Below are 16,250 nucleotides of genomic sequence, written 5' to 3'. Positions count from 1 at the left end.
TCTTCACAAATCACCTTTGGCCCTAATTATTGCAACATCCAATCTCCCTGCTTCCTCCTTGGCTGTCCTCCAATCCAAATCCCACTGGCAACCAGAATATTATTCTAAAATGCAATCTGAGACTTTTGTTCCTGTTTACAGTTTGTATCTAAGTGCCTAAGCATTGCATCTAAGCCCCTGAAGGCATGTACTCATGAATTTTCTCCTCCTGACCAATTCCTCAGGACAGATGCAGGACTGGTGATTAACAATACTACATGCCAAAGGGCCATGTCCTGGGAGACTGGCCAGTCCAATTGATAGATCAGTAAACATGCCTGTAAATAACACATGAGATGCCTACAGACCCCTATGCTGTATGACAAATCATTCCCCAGGAACTAGAAGGCTACAGGGCATTTGTGACTTCATTCTTAACAACCATCAGGAGGAAGCCAACCCTCACTGGGAAAGGGGGTTGTCTTTCAGATAGAGACCAAGACCAGGATCAAGGACAGAGGAAGGGAATAAATTATACAGAGCTAGAAACAAAATAAGTCTGAACCTAGGTTTATTCTCTTAACTTAAAAAATAAAATGCAGTGATTAAAGGTCTGGGTTTGTGTCCTTATCATGACTGTGATGGAGGCTTGGCAGTGGGATCAGGGCAAGTAACTCTTGCTCTCTGGGCTTGCTTTGCACAGCACACTGGAAATGAAGGTGCTTTGTGAATGTGTTCACAGTGCGGGGGGGGGGGGGCTCCAAGCTCACTGGATCATGGCTAGCACTCCAGGCATCAGCTTCTGCTTTATGGTGGGGTCTGCAGGGGGAGTGTTCTTGACCTTCAGGATGACCTCATGAGCTTCCTGGAAGAGGTCCTTCCCCACTGCAGCCTCTATTCGCTGGCGCCATGCAGCCAGCTTAGGTCGGCTTTGGAAGACCTGGCAGCCAGCACCCACTGGCTGTAAGAAGAAGACAATAGAGTGAGGTGAAGCTGAGGACCTACCTCATTGTCTGGTCTGTGGACCCCAGTACTCCAGCAGGGGTTTCCATGCACAAGCATAATTTCGCAGCCAGGTGTGGACAGCATAAATAGGACTTCAGCACCTCCATCTAGTGGGCCCACACTACCCACGGCACTCACATGCATGAGTTCAGTGATGGCTACCAGATCAGCCAGGGAGATGTGGAGTCCGACAATAAAGTCCTTGTTCTGGAGGAATTTGTCCTCGAGCAACTGCAGGGTCACATCCAATTCAGCCACTGTGTCTTCCAGTGTCTTGGGAGATACTTGCTCACCCAGGAAATTAGGGAGCATCACCTGGTGAGGGGGCAGGCAAAGTGGGGGGTTAGGGAACAGCCTAGCCATGGTTGTAGGAATACAAGACCCCCAACTTTGGAGTTGATTTTTGGTTCTATGCATCTTTTTTTCCATGACCTAGCTAGGCCTACAAGGAAATTTCCAAGGAATTTCTTTTCCCAGGTATATTCTTGCTTCCCTGATCTCTGACTGGCTGAGCCCTTGGAGTATCAGACAAAATTACTCAAACCTCTTTGAGAACCACTCAAATGGGGATCTGAACAATGGTTTTAATACTTTGTGGAGAGGGAACTAGCCTAAGATGTACAATCATGCATCGATTAATGGTGGGGATATGGTTTGAGAAATGTGTCATTAGGAGATTTCATCATTGTATAAACATCACAGAGTGTACTTAAACCTGATTGGCATAGGTCAATCACTCAAAATGGCCTGTTGAAGAAATCAAGAGACATGGTAAACAAGAAGTGGATGAGCTACTGCTGGTATAACACAACGAACAATTTTACAGTCATTTTTTTTTGTATAAGTAGAAGGGATATATTCTAAAACAATGATAAAAAAGTATAGTACAGTAAATACATAAACTGGTAACTTAGTCATCCATTATCATATAAAGTATTATGTATTGTGATGCTGTTAGTATAAACACACCTACTGCATTCCCAGTCATGCTAAAGTATAGCACATGCAATTATGTGCTGTACATAATACTTGATATGATAATAAACAACCATGTTATTGGTTTGTCTATTTTCCATACTCTACTTTTTAACATTATTTTAGCGTATACTCCTTCTACTTAGAAGAAGTTTGCTGTAAAGCAGCATGCCATGTTTTACAGGTAGCAGCCTCAACCATCTCAAGTTTACTGCATCTCTTGGCTGCATCAAAAGCACAAGACAGACCTAGCTGGTGCTTTTCAGTCTTGTTGGAGGCCACCTCTTCAGAGGCTGCAGTGCACAGGTGGCTGAGACAGAAGAATCCATCATCAGTGAGCTGCGTTAGCCAGGGGGAATATTTCTGCACCACAGATCACCTGCAGAGAATCCACAACCCCAGGGCCTGTGCTTGCAGAGAGCCACTAGGCTCTACCTTACCATGAAAAAGATACTGTAAAGGGGTGTGGATACACAGTGACCCACAGCAATCAGAGGGACAGCCTAGAGTCCTGACTCCCAAACTCCTGCACACAATAGAAACAACCAACAGACATAGCATCATACCCTCTGTACCCTCTGAGCAATCAGCAGCAAGTCCCTGATAAATCAGAACACACTGGTGGTATGTCCATAGCAACTAGGGGAGTGGCTCCTGTGCCCCAGAACCATTGGAGGGATCCAAAGTCAAAGAATGATGGACATCTTCTAAATGTCTGAAATCCTAATGAAATTCAAACCAAGGTTCAACAAGAATTTTCTTTGCCTTGACATGATTTACTGTAAATAACTCTAATGCCAAATTTGAGCATATATATCACTCTTTATCTTGATTGATAATTATTACCCTAATAGCCAACATTGTACCTTCAACCCATTTCAATGTATTTCTCCTTATGGTTTAAAACATTAATTGGAATCATTCTCTATTTCTTTATTTTCCTAGTTCAAATTTATACTTCCTTCTCTTGCTCACTATTCTCCCTCTTCTTACCATCTGTTGCTACCTGAAACAACAACCTCTTTCTCTTTTTTTTTTACCCCACCAACCTCTTTCTCCTTTGTTTTTAATATTTATTTTAATCTTTGTTTTCATTATGATTTTCTATCTTTTCTTTCCTCCCCTCTTTTTTTCTTTCTTGCCTAATCTTTCTTCTTCCCCCTTTCAGCCTTCATATAATGTTATAGAAATTTTATTATACTTAATAACTAGACATAACTAATTTTTCAACTTGTTCCAGAACTTTCTTCAAGTTTATACCTGGATTAGAGGAACTATGGAGAACACTATCAACAAGTTTTTTTTTTTTAATTTTCATAGGTTATATAATGTGTGCTTTGGCTCTAAAGTGATTGAGGTAAGTAGGGTTCAGTGACTTCTCTCAAAGTGGTGCTGGTACTGAGATCAGCAGAGGCCACACATTGAGTTAAAGTATCAATACTTGGATAGTCACCCAAACCAGGGTTTCTAAGAGAGAGAAGTTCACAAAATAATCTGTGGCTAAAAGAAGAGGTAAGATTAGAAAATATAGGAAGTGAATCATTCCAATGAAGAGATAGAAATCCTAAAAAATAATCAAACAGAAATCCCCAAAATGAAAGACTCAATAAACCAAATTAAAAATTCAACAGAAAGATTAGACCACTTTGAAGATAGATTTTTTTCAGGCCTTGAAGAGAAAGCACATAATCTTGAAAATAAAGCTGACCACAAAGAAAAGATCATGACCAGAATATTTAAAAAAATCTGGGATAACATCAAGAGACCAAATTCAAGAATCATTAGGGTACAAGAGGCTCTGAAATACAAACGAAAGATATGCACAATATTTTCAATGATAAAGTATTAGAACATTTTCCAAATCTTAGTAATGAGATGGAAATTCAAGACATATAAAACTCCAAAAAGACATATCATAATAGATCTACTTTAAGAAACATTATAATAAAAATTCCCAATATACAGAATAAAGACAGAATTTTAAAAGCTGCAAGAGAAAAATGACTGATCATTTGTACAAGTAAACCAGTTTGAATTTCAACTGATTTCTCAACCCAGACCCTAGAAGCCAGGAGGGCTTGGAATATATCAAGCTTTGAAAGAAAATGGGTGCCAGCCAAGATTACTATGCCTGGCAAAATTATCCTTTAGAATTAAATATGAAATAAAAACCTTCCAGGATAAACAGAAACTAAAAGAATTCATAACCACAAAGCCTGACCAACAAAACAAACTCAATATTTCATGAAAAATAAAAATAAAAACCAATATAGGGATGAATTAACTGGAATAATACTCAATTAAAGGAGAATCAAGGCATCTGAATACCTTTAATTTATTTAATATCAATTGTTTAGAGCTCTGCCATTTCATCAGTGCCTGTTAATATTAATATGTATGTGTACCAGGAGTGTAGTTGATATGTTTGATTTGCAGTAATCCAATCTCCAAAGATTTCCTTTTGAAGACACTTTTCTCCCTCCTTAATTTTTACATTCCTATTATACTAAATATTAAGTGTTCTTGGACAATTTTAGTGCTCATATGTTTTAGGGACAAAAGTGAAATGACTTTATCATTAAACCAGAATGTTTGTTTTTAACTCATAGATCAAATGTGCCTTAATCATTTTTTTCATTTATATTTCAAACATTTAGTAGGCTTGCCATATTAATATACGTGATTGGAGATCTGCTTATTTGTAAATAGCCTTTTGCTCATTTGGAAAAATAAACAGGTGGAAATTTTTTTTTAAAGTAGAATCAAGCTGGACATGGTGGTGCACACCTGTAATCCCAGGGGCTCGGGAGGCTGAGGCAGGAAGATCTCAAGTTCAAAGCCAGCCTCAGCAATTTAGGTCCTAAACAACTCAGTGAGACCCTGTCTCTAAATAAAAATATAAAAAGAGCTAAGGATGTGGCTCAGTGGTTGAGCGCCCCTGAGTTCAATCTAAAATACCAAAACAACAAAAAAAAAGTAGAATCAAGTCTGAATTAAACATTAAAAATAGGGGCTAGGATTGTGGCTCAGCAGTAGGGTACTTACCTGGCACGTGTGAGGCCCTGGGTTTGATCCTCAGCACCACATAAAAATAAATAAAATAAAGATATTGTGTCCAACTACAACTAAAAAATATTTAAAAGAAAACAAAAAAAACTATTAGAAATAAATCAAAATGGCAGGAGATAAAAATCACCTCTGTATAATAACATTGAATGTACCTGACCAAAACTTTTCAATTAAAAGATATAAATTGGCAGATTGGGTAAAAAAAAAAAAAAAGACCCAGCCAGGCACAGTGGTGCACACCTACAAGCTCAGTGACTAGAGAGGCTGACTCAGGAGGATTGAAAGTTTGAGGCTAGCCTCAGCAATTTAGTGAGGTCCTAAGCAACTTAGTGAGATCCTGTCTCCAAAAAAACAAGGGGTGGGGGTGTGTGTGGAGAGACTAGGGTTGTGGCTCAATGGTTAAGTACCTCAGTCTCAATAAATAAATAAATACATACATATATGCATACATAAATACATACATACATACATACATAAAACAAGACCCAACAAAATATTGTTTTCAAGAAACACAACTTAGAGACAAAGACATCTTCAAATTAAAGGTGAAAGGATGGGAAAAGCTATACCATGCAAATGGTACTTGTAAAGAAAAGGGGTAATTATTCTCATATCAGACAAAGTGGACTTCAAGCCAAAATTAATCAGAAGAGATAATGAAGGTGACTTCATACTGGTTAAGGGAATCATCAAAAACCAAGACATGGGCTGTAGCTGAAGCTCAGTGGTAAAGTGTTTGCCTTGCATGTGTGAGGTACTGGGTTTGATCCTCAGCATCACATAAAAATAAACAAAGATACTGTGTGTCCATCTACAACTAAAAAATATATTTTTTAAAAAAACAAGACATAATGATTATGAATATGTATGCACCAAAACAATGGTGCATCTACATACTAAAAACAAATGCTTCTAAATAGTAATAATCAAATATGATTATATGATAATATAATGATATCATATAACCATATGAGAATACTGGGTGACTTCAACACACCTCTCTTACCATTAAATAGATAATCCAGACATAAACTAAATAAACATTCTTCAGAACTAAAAAATACTATCAATCAAATGGAACCTCACAGACATCTATAGAATATTTCATCCAACAATGATTCAATTTACTTTCTTCTCAGCAGCACATGGAACATTTTCTAAAATGGATCATATTTTAGGTCACAAAGCAAATCTTAGCAAATACAAAAAAACAGAGATTCCTTGCATCCTATCAGATCATAATGGAATGAAATTAGAAGTCAGTGACAAGATAAAAAACAGAAACCACTCTAACATCTGCAGATTAAATAATACATTTTTGAATGATTAATGGGTAGCAGAAGAAATCAGGGGAGAAATTAAGAAATACTTAATTTCGTCACCAAAATCAGTAGAAGACAGGAAATAATTAAAATCAGAACCACAATTAATGAAATTAAGGATAAAAAAATAAAGGATTAATGAAGAGTTAGTTTTTTGAAAGGATAAACAAAATTGATACACCCTTAGCCAAATTAACCAAAAGAAAGAGAAAGAAGACTGAAATGAACAAAATTAGAGGTGATAAAAAAATCACTATTTTGAAAATTTACACTCAAAAAAGGTATAAAATCTTGAATATTGAGAAATTCCTAGACAAAAAATATGAGCTACCCAAAATGAACCATGAGGATATAGAAAACTTAAACAGATCAATATCAAGTAATGAAATGGAAGCAACTATCAAAAATCTTCCAACAAAGTAAAATCTAGGATCACATGGATTCTCAGCCAAGTGTTCCCAGTCCATCAAAGAATATAATGTACTAATATCAATCTTCCCCAAATCATTCCATGAAATAGAAATGGAGGGAACACTTCCAATTCATTCAACAAAGCCAATATCAGCTTGATATCAACACCAGATAAAGACACATCAAGGAAAGAGAACTTTAGGGCAACATCCTTGATAAAAATAGATGCAAAAATTCATAAAATATTAGCAAACCATAAACAAAAACACACTTAAAAGATAGTGCATCATGATCAAGTCCCAGTTGCATCCCAGGGATGCAAGATTTGTTCAACATATAAAAATCAATAAATTTAGTTTACCCATAGAGTTCATAATAAGAATCACATGATTATTTAAATGGATGCAGAAAAAGCAGTTGACAAAGTACAGTACCCATTCATGTTTAAAGCACTAGAGGAAATAGGAACCAAAGGAACTTACCTCAATACTGTAAAGGATATATATGACAAACCCAAGGCCAACATAATAGTGAACTGAGAAAAACTGAAAGCATTTCCTAAAAATTGAAAAGCAATGAAAGAAAGCATTTCTAAAAACTGTAACAAGACAAAGATGCCCACTCTCACCATTCCTTTTCAGCATAGTCCTTGAAACTCTAGCCAGAATAATCAGGCAAAAAAAAAAAAAAGAAATTAAAGGAATATAAATAGGAAAATAAAATCTCAGGGCTAGGGTTGTGGCTCAGTGGTAGAGTGCTCAATCCTCAGCACCACATAAAAATAAAATAAAGGTATTGTGTCCAACTACAACTAAAAAACATTTTTTTTAAAAAAAAGCTCAAATTATTTCTTTTTAAAATTATTTCTATTTATTTCCACATGATCCTATATTGAGAAGACCAAAAATTCTCTACCAGAAGACTTCTAGACCCAATAAACAAATTTAGCAAAGTAATGATTTGCCATAAAAATCAATATCTCCCAGCACTGGGTTCGATCCTTAGCATCACATAAAAAAATAAAGATATTTAAAAAAAATGAATCTGCTAAAAATGAAATTAGAAAAACTATTCCATTCACAATAACCTCAAAAAAAACCAAAAAGACTTGGGAATTAATCTAACAAAGAGGTGAAGGACCTCTACAATGAAAACTATAGAACACTGAAGAAAGAAACTGAAGAAGACCATAGAAGATAGGAAAACCACCCATAGACTTAATATTGTACAAATGGCCATGCTATCAAAATCTGTTTTACAGATTCAATGTAATCCCTACCAAAATACCAATGACATTCTCCACAGAACTAGAAAAAGCTGTTCTAAAATTCATTTGGAAAAATAAGAGGCCTAGAACAGCCAAAGGAATTCTGAAATTCTGAGCAAAAGAGAGCAATCCTGAAGGCATCACAACACTGGGACTCAAATTATACTGCAGAGCTAGAGTAACAAAAAACAGCATGGTACTGGCACCAAAACAGACACAGAGACAAACCCACATAAATACAGGTATCTGATACTAGAAAGGTGCCAAAAACAAAAAAGAATACAAATAATAATAAATTCTGTTGAGGATGTGGAGAAAGTGAACACTTTTACATGTTGGTGGCATTGTAAATTAGTACAACCACTATGGAAATCAGTATGGAGATTCTTCAAAAGACTAGTTATGGAATCATCATACAACCCAGCTATACCACTCGTTAGTATTTATCCTAAAAAATTAGAGTCATCATACTGCAGTGATACATACATACCCAGCGCAATTCACAATAGCCAAACTATGGAACCAGCCTAGATATCCATCAGTGGATGAATGCATAAAGAAAATGTGGTATACATACACAATGGAGTTTTATTCAGTAGAAAAATAAAATTGTGTCATTTGCAGGAAAATGTATGAAACTAGACCATTCATTATGTTAAACAAAATAAACCAATCTGGGGTGGGGGGCAATGCTGGGGTTGTGGCTCAGCAGTAGAACGCTTGCCTTGCATGTGCACGACCCGGGGTTCGATCCTCAGCACTACATTAAAAAAAAAAAAAACTAGAGATGAAAAAGGAAAAGAAAGGTGGGGAGTGGATCTCTTGAAAATCAAAGGGAGATCAGTATAGCGAAAGGAATCAGGGATCAGAGGGAGTGGGGAAGGGCTGAGGAATGATATTGGCCAAATTATAATGTAACATTGTGTGCACACACAAATATGTAACAACAGATTCTATCATTATGTACAACTATAATGCATCAACAAAAATGTGGAAAGTGTGTAGGGGAGAAGAATGTTGGAGCTGGGGCTGTGGCTCAGTGGCAGAGTGTTTGCCTAGCACATGTGAGGCACTGGGTTTGATCCTTAGCACCACATTAAAAAAATAAACAAATATAATAAAGGCAGCCTGTCTCTATCCATAACTACAAATTTTTTTAAAAAAGAATGTCTTGTGATATAACCGGTTACAAGCATGTATTCATGAAAGCTCATTTTACATGACCTTCCTCATCTGCATTTTGTTGGAGTTTGACATAAGTGACTCCATTTTGGAGTCTTTCACAGGGTGTATTTCAAAGTATATAGTTTAGTGTACATAGTTTAAGTAGATCTACATTGTTGTGGAGCCATCTCCAGAACTCTTTTTTTTAATATTTATTGTTTAGTTGTAGGTGGACACAATACCTTATTTTACTTATATGTGGTACTGAGGATTGAACCCAGTGCCTCACGCATGCTAGACAAGCACTCTACTTCTGAGTCACAATCCCAGCCCCTCCAGAACTCTTTTTATCTTGCAAAAATTCAACTCTGTACCTATTAATCATAACTCCTCATTCACCTCTTCCCCAAGCCCATGGAAATCACCTATCTATCTTCTGTGCTTAGATTCCAGAGCCCTGCTGAAGTGAACCAGTGTCACAGTCCCACCTTCAAAAAATAGTGTTTCTTCATTTATGATAGGGGTAGGTCCCAATAAACCCATCATTAATTTGAAAACATCATAAGTCCAAAAAGCATTTAATATAGCTAATTTACTAAACAATATAGCTTAGTAACACTGTTACTAAGTACACCAGAGCTATGGCTTGCTTCTGCTGCCTAACATCAGGGAGCATATCATATGGCATATCAGTAGCCAGAAAAAAAGATAAAAATTCAAAGTATGGTCTTTACTGAATGGACCATCCTAAAGTTGAAAAATTATAAAATGAACCACTGTAAGTTGGGGACTATCTGTATTTGAAACAAGAGACAAACTGAAACTACCTGAAGCCATAACCCAACCCACCTCCTTATTAGCTGGAAGATAAGCCTTGTGCCCTGGATACCTGATGAAAGTACAATCCCTTCCTGGGAGTGTTTATTGTATACTTCAATCTCTATTTTTATTTTATATATTATATTTGGCATTCAAGAGTATCCTATGAAACATATAAAGAAGCAGGAATTTGTGATCCATAATCAAGAGGGGGGAAAAAATCAGTGGACTGAGGTGTTGAAATTAGCTGACTTTTTTCTTTCTTCCTTTCTTTTTTTGTACCAGGGATTGAACCCAGGGGCACTTAACCACTGAGTCACATACCCAGCCTTTTTTTTATATTTTATTTTGAGACAGGTTCTTGTTAAGTGTCTTAGGGTATCACTAAATTGCTGAGGCTGGCTTTGAACTCACGATCCCCCTGCCTTAGCCTCCTGAGCACCTAATATTACAGGCATGCACCACAGTACCTGGTAAAGAGTTTTAAGTAACAATGATAATATGTTAAAAAAAGAAAAAAAAACATTAATGAAGCCTGGGTGAACAGATGGTAAATTTAGCATAGAAATGGAAACTAAAAAAAAAAAAAAAAAAACCAGCCAAATAAAATTTCTAGAAATGAATCTACATATCCTAAATAAAGTATAACATATGGACTTAACAGCTATCTGAGTAAAACAGAAGAAATAATTAGTGAAGTGAAAACAGGACTGTAGGAAATACCCTAACTGAAGTGAATTGGATGTTGCCCAAATCCCTTTGGGATAAGGTCCTAACTATCCCCCCATCCCCCAACCTTCCAGCCTCACCTTATGCCACAGGGCCCGTAGGCAATTTCTCCGCAGAGTTGTGTGCTGCCATGCCAGATACTCATCCACACGCGCACGGGTCTGCAGGTCCTGAGGGTACCAATGGTCGGGGACCTTGTACTTGTGTGTCAGATAGAGCAGGATCGCCACACTGTGGGTATGGGGGCGTATATAAATGGGTGGGGGAAGTGCACTATGTTAGGGACTTAATACCCAGTACCTTCTTTGATCTTCCTGACAATCTGTTAAGATATAAGCCTTATTTTCCAGAGAAGGAAAGCAGGCTTAGAAAGGTGAAGAGACTTGCCTCAGGGCATACAGCTCTTATTGGCAAAGCTGGGAGTCTTTCTGGGGCTAATGCCCAACTTTTTCCTACCACCAGGGAAAATCTCACAACAGAGTATCCCATTAAGTGTTCAGAGACAGTTTCTGATCAGAGGGTCAGAGAGAGTTTCCTAGAGGGGGTGGCATCTAAATGAGCCTTGAGGAAACTCAGTCCTTTCTGGTTTGTGTATACTCTCATTCTTTGTCATTCAGACCAGCCTCAGATTACCTGATTGTTCAAAAAGAACATCATCATCCCTCTATTCTCTATGTCATTCTTTCTGTTAAGAATCAGCTTCTATCTAAACCAACCACTATGGCTCAGCCCCTTAAAACCTTACTCAGGATGGGCATGATGGCGCATGCCTATAATCACAGTGGCTCAGGAGGCTGAGGCAGGAGGATCATAAGTTCAAAGCCAGCTCAGTAACTAAGCAATGCCCTAAGCAACTTAGCAAGACCTGTCTCAAAAAATAAAAAGGGTTGGAGATGTGGCTCAATGGTTAAGTGCCCCTGGGTTCAATCCCTGGTACCAAAATAAAAAACAAAACTTTACTCAGGAAACATTGGGTGCTCAGAATCCTAGAACAACAGAACAGGCATGGACTCTAGTTTTTTTCCTCCAACCCTGGTTTATGAGGGCTGTCATGGCATGGGGATGGGGATGATCCTTAAAGGACATTGAGGATGTATTCACTGGGGCTATAGGAAAGTTTTCAGGAGCTTGGTGTAACCCAATGATTGGGTATCACAACCCAAAAGTAAGAAAATCTCTGTATCTGCCACTGGCTCATGTTCCCTATTAAGAGGTGCTTCTTCTGCTCCCAGATAATTGTTCAAGGCACCTCTGAGTAGGTCCCTATGAATATGGACCTCTCCAGGGTGAAATAAAAGAAATGGAGAAGTTGCTCACTGCTCCTGGCTGGTACACAAGGGTGCTCAACCCTGAGCTGACACAAGGACTCAGAACACTAGGGGACAGCAGAAAGAAAAGAATGGTGCTGGGAGAAAGCCAGAGGCATTCACTGGGGTGCACGCATCTCAAACTTTCAGAGATTCTAAAATCTCAAAATTCTAGGTTCTCCTTGCTTTGGAATAAGTGACTCATGTGACAAAAGGGCAGAACTGGGAAAAGGCTTGGCCTTTCCTAAAGAGGGAGATTTCAACTTCTTGAGATTTGCTGTGATATAAAACATCCACATGTATAGAGGGTCTCCCAGAAGGGAGCCCTATAGGGAAGCTACAGTGGCTCCAGAGATGGAGACACTGGGTAATCCAGATACCACCAGGCCATCCCGACCTAAGATTGCCAGAGGGCCGCCCCCATGGTGGGTGAAATGTCATCTACTCCTGCCCCAAATCTCTGTCCCAGGGATATTCTTGTCAACAAACAAGAGACAGGAACAGAGGTAAAGTAGGTACCTGCTTTTCCAACCATCCTGGTGAACTAGAAGATAGGTAGGGAGGGGTCTGGCTTCCAATCCCAACTCTCTGTGGGATATGGGGGCAAAGGAACACTTCATCTCTAAGGTCTTTAGTTTCCTTGTCTATGACTATCTATGGGTTAGGACAGGATGTTCTGCTAAGGCCTGGCAGAAGCCCCAGGTTCCCAATTACCTCTCAGTCAAGATGAAGTCCCCATCCTTCAAGGCTGGTACCTTCTTCAGGGGGTTCACCTGGACAAAGGCATCACTGAGGTGCTGGCCTGTGGAGAGCCCATTATGACAGGGGTGGGAAGAGAAGGCTGAGCCTTCCATGTAGACTGGGCCCACTCCCTGTGATGCTCAGGCCCAATTTCATGGTTCTTCTCCCCACTTGTCTGCTTTCCTGAATGGGACAAACCGGTGGGGGGCTTCAGCGGAAGGAGGGGGTGGTTGTTCTGGCAGCTGGTACAAAATATACCTTGACACCCTTTGACAAGTCCTCACGGGCACTACCTCTGTCCAACCCCTCTCCACCCCCACAACAGAGCTCAATGTGCAGGGCATGATGTTTAGGCCTCCTCTTTTCACCATTGCCAGCTTCATAAACGCATGCTTGGAGTGTCCCCAAGCTGCAAGGGCAGGTCACCTAAGTGGATCTCTAACTTCCAACAGCACCTGTACCCCATAGTCTGACAAAACACTTAAATAAATTGGCTTTTCTCTGCTATCTATTTACTTGTTATCAACCTTTATTGCCCATCTGTGTTCCCTTGCTCCCCTTGACCTAGGCTCTAGGACTACAGAGCTGGCCCTGCTTTCAGGTTCTGGTGAAGCTGGGACAATCTCATTTCCTGCCCTACCCACAACTCCTGCAAGGAATGACCCAGTGTCCCTTGAGAACCTGGTCTCTGCATTGGGCTTGTTTTAATGGTTTCTGCTCCTTCAGACACTCTCAGAAAAGCTTCTAAGATCACTTAAGTCTATTGCTGCTCTGCCCCATGGCCCTCAGTGGTTCACCATTAATCCTGGATCAAGTGGAATCTCCTCAAAGCTACATTGGACCACCTTTTCCCTCCACCCTTGAGGCTACCCTCTTTCCTTCAGACTTCCTCCACTAACGGCATCCTCCCCTCCTTTTCTGATGGAAAAGGCACCTCTCCCTCTGCACCTCTATAATTGACAGCCAGCTTGACATCCCCTTGTCCACCATGCCCTTTTCTCTGCCCTATACTCTGTAAAAGCAGTCCCTGAATAAGGCAAGTGGGTAATCCCCAGAGGAGGTTGGGTGGAGGTGAAGTTTCAGGCTGTAAAAAGGCACAAAGGCCAAGAGAGGGGCACCTGGTGTTGGGAGAACTCAGCCAGAAAGCTGAGCCAAATAGAGTCACCCTGCTTGATCACCCAACACCACCTATATTCTGCTGCAGCCACCTCCTCTTATCACCCCACCTCTGCCAGATTTGAGCCTGAGTCTGTCAGCTATCCTTGAGGATCCCTACAGGTCTGTAAGAGAAACAATCACCCCTGCTCAAATATGTAACAACAGGTTTCACCAAGGGGGAGGTCCTTCTCCCAGAACACCCCATGGGGGCAGTCTCCCTTGGCAGCAGGAAAGGGAGGCAGAGGACAAGATAAGTAAGGCAAAACAGGAGGAGCAGAAAAAGGAAGGGACAAAAGGGACCCCAATACACTGTAGGACAGTGTAAAGGACAGAGCTGGAAAGACAAGTTCCCAAAGCAATGCCTCCTCTTTGTGTTGTTGCAGTCTCAGGACTGGGGACCACAGGGAGGGACCTAACTACATTCGGTTCCCTAACCCCTCTCCTCTCTCAACCATCTATTTTCTGGAGGTGGTCTATCTTAAGGCCCAGGTCACACCTATTTCATGGGCACCAGGCCTTTCAACTCCTCACCCTATCATTTGGCTTCAGCAGAGCCCCTGTTGTCTATTCCATGAGACAGCAGAGTTTAGGGGAGTCCCAAATCTTGGATCTCCTTGCTGGTTCTCCTTTCTCACAAGATTTCCAAAGCCAGACCAGCGATGTCCCCAGGAAGTGGGTGGCACGGGAAGTGGCCCTAAGCTTTTGTGCCTCCCAGAGTGACCCTTCCCGATCTCTCAGTTCCCAAAACCCCAGACCCGGCCCACCCTTGAGCAGCTCCACGGTGCGCAGCTGGAAGGGGATGCCGTTCTTCTTCGCGAAGATGTACACAGCGCGGCAGGGCTGGGACAGCAGGTCCAGGTAGAGCTCCAGGCCCATGGCGGCGGCGGCGATGACCAGACTTGCAAGTCCCAGAACACAGCAAAAACGTTGACGATAGATATTCGACCGGACCGTGTTGGGCGGCTCCAGCGCTGGGGCACTTTGCCTTAGCAGCTGAGCCTGGCAGGGGTGAGCGGAGCGACAGGGTGTGGGCGTGGTTGAGGGGAGGCGTGTCCTAGAGGTTGGTGCTCCAGGAACTCAGACCAGATAGATGCGCTGGAGCAGGCGAGGGAGGCGCGAGGAGGTCCCAGTTTCAGTTCTTTTGTGACCGGTTTATTTGACTTAGCACAATGTCTTCAAAGTGCATCCTGTTGTAGTGTGTTTCAGAATTTCCTATCATCCCCGTGTCCCAGATGGGAAAACCGAGGCATTGCGTGATGATAGATCCAGAAAGTCAGTCTCCAGACTCCATTCTCTTAGAACAACACTAGCAATCCTGGTGCCAGGAAGTGGCAAAGCTTCAGGCTTGTATTCAGCATTTTGTGGTCACTTGCCTCACTTGAATTGCACGTCTTGAAATTTGATAGTGTGCTCCTGTGCTAAAGCAGTTCCCTCAATCACATTCCTGAGTGTCCTAGTCCTGTTTAAGCTGCTGATACCGCTGGTTGTCAGAGTTCCGTTTCCTCACATGTTGAAGCATAACACTAGAGAAGCACGAGGAGGCAAACATATAAAGCAGGGTTTATTTAAAAATACACAGGGGCTGGGGTTATGGCTCAGCAGTAGAGCGCACGCCTAGCCCATGCAAAGCCCTGGGTTCTATCCTCAGCACCACATAAAATAAATAAATAAATAAAATAAAGTTATTTTTAAAAAAAGGAGTAACACAGCTTCTCCCAAGAGTGGGAAGGAGGGCCATCGCTGGTATCCTGGTATCCTAAGAAGTGAGGGTGTTCTGCCTCTTTTATATATTGTTAGAACAAAGAGACTGGGCTGGATGCAATCGTCAAAGATCATTTCAGCCTTTATTCAGGAATGGGATTACACCTACAGGAATGGACCTACTTTCCTGGTGGAAAATGAGCCATTTGGACAAAGGAGGAACTGGGCTTTATAGGTTGTGGGTGATTTAGTGAGGGTGTCAGTCTGAGCATTCAGGAATTCAGTTCTTGGGCTGGAGGTAGTGGCCAACATCCTGAGAGGAGTTATCTTGGAAGAGATTAATGTTTCCTAGAGACTATCACTTCTAGGTTAAATGAGATACTTTCTCCCCACCTGTGGTTAGCATCTGGGAAGGAGTTATCTTGGGAGAGAAGAAAGCCATACTTTAATGGCTTTCTTTTCTAGTTCCTTCTTCCAGGCCTCACTATCTTGTAATTTTTATTTTCATATTCAATATTATTCTAAACTTTCTTTGTTCTCCTGCCTTTCTCCTCCTTATTGCTCTCCTTCCTGCATACCTGACTAGGCCCAGGAGATGGCCCA

General features: G+C 40.7%; 1 protein-coding gene across 1 annotated transcript; it reads right to left on the bottom strand.

Moving 5' to 3' along the window:
• Window positions 1–598: 598 nt before the first annotated feature.
• On the bottom strand, window positions 599–14,834 carry LOC308644970 (glutathione S-transferase theta-1). The gene is made up of 5 exons (XM_081286846.1): window positions 14,711–14,834; window positions 12,762–12,849; window positions 10,821–10,971; window positions 1,123–1,299; window positions 599–940 (listed from the first exon to the last, which is right to left on the bottom strand). Exons 1-5 carry the CDS (start codon window positions 14,820–14,822, stop codon window positions 746–748), a joined length of 723 nt encoding a protein of 240 aa, XP_081142972.1. The 5' UTR covers window positions 14,823–14,834; the 3' UTR covers window positions 599–745.
• Window positions 14,835–16,250: the final 1,416 nt, after the last annotated feature.

The sequence above is a fragment of the Spermophilus citellus genome (assembly GCF_964194105.1).
Source record: "Spermophilus citellus genome assembly, chromosome: 3".
Lineage (NCBI taxonomy): Eukaryota > Metazoa > Chordata > Mammalia > Rodentia > Sciuridae > Spermophilus > Spermophilus citellus.
Note: the sequence above shows the minus strand (reverse complement) of the source record. Positions and strands in the feature narration are given on the sequence as shown.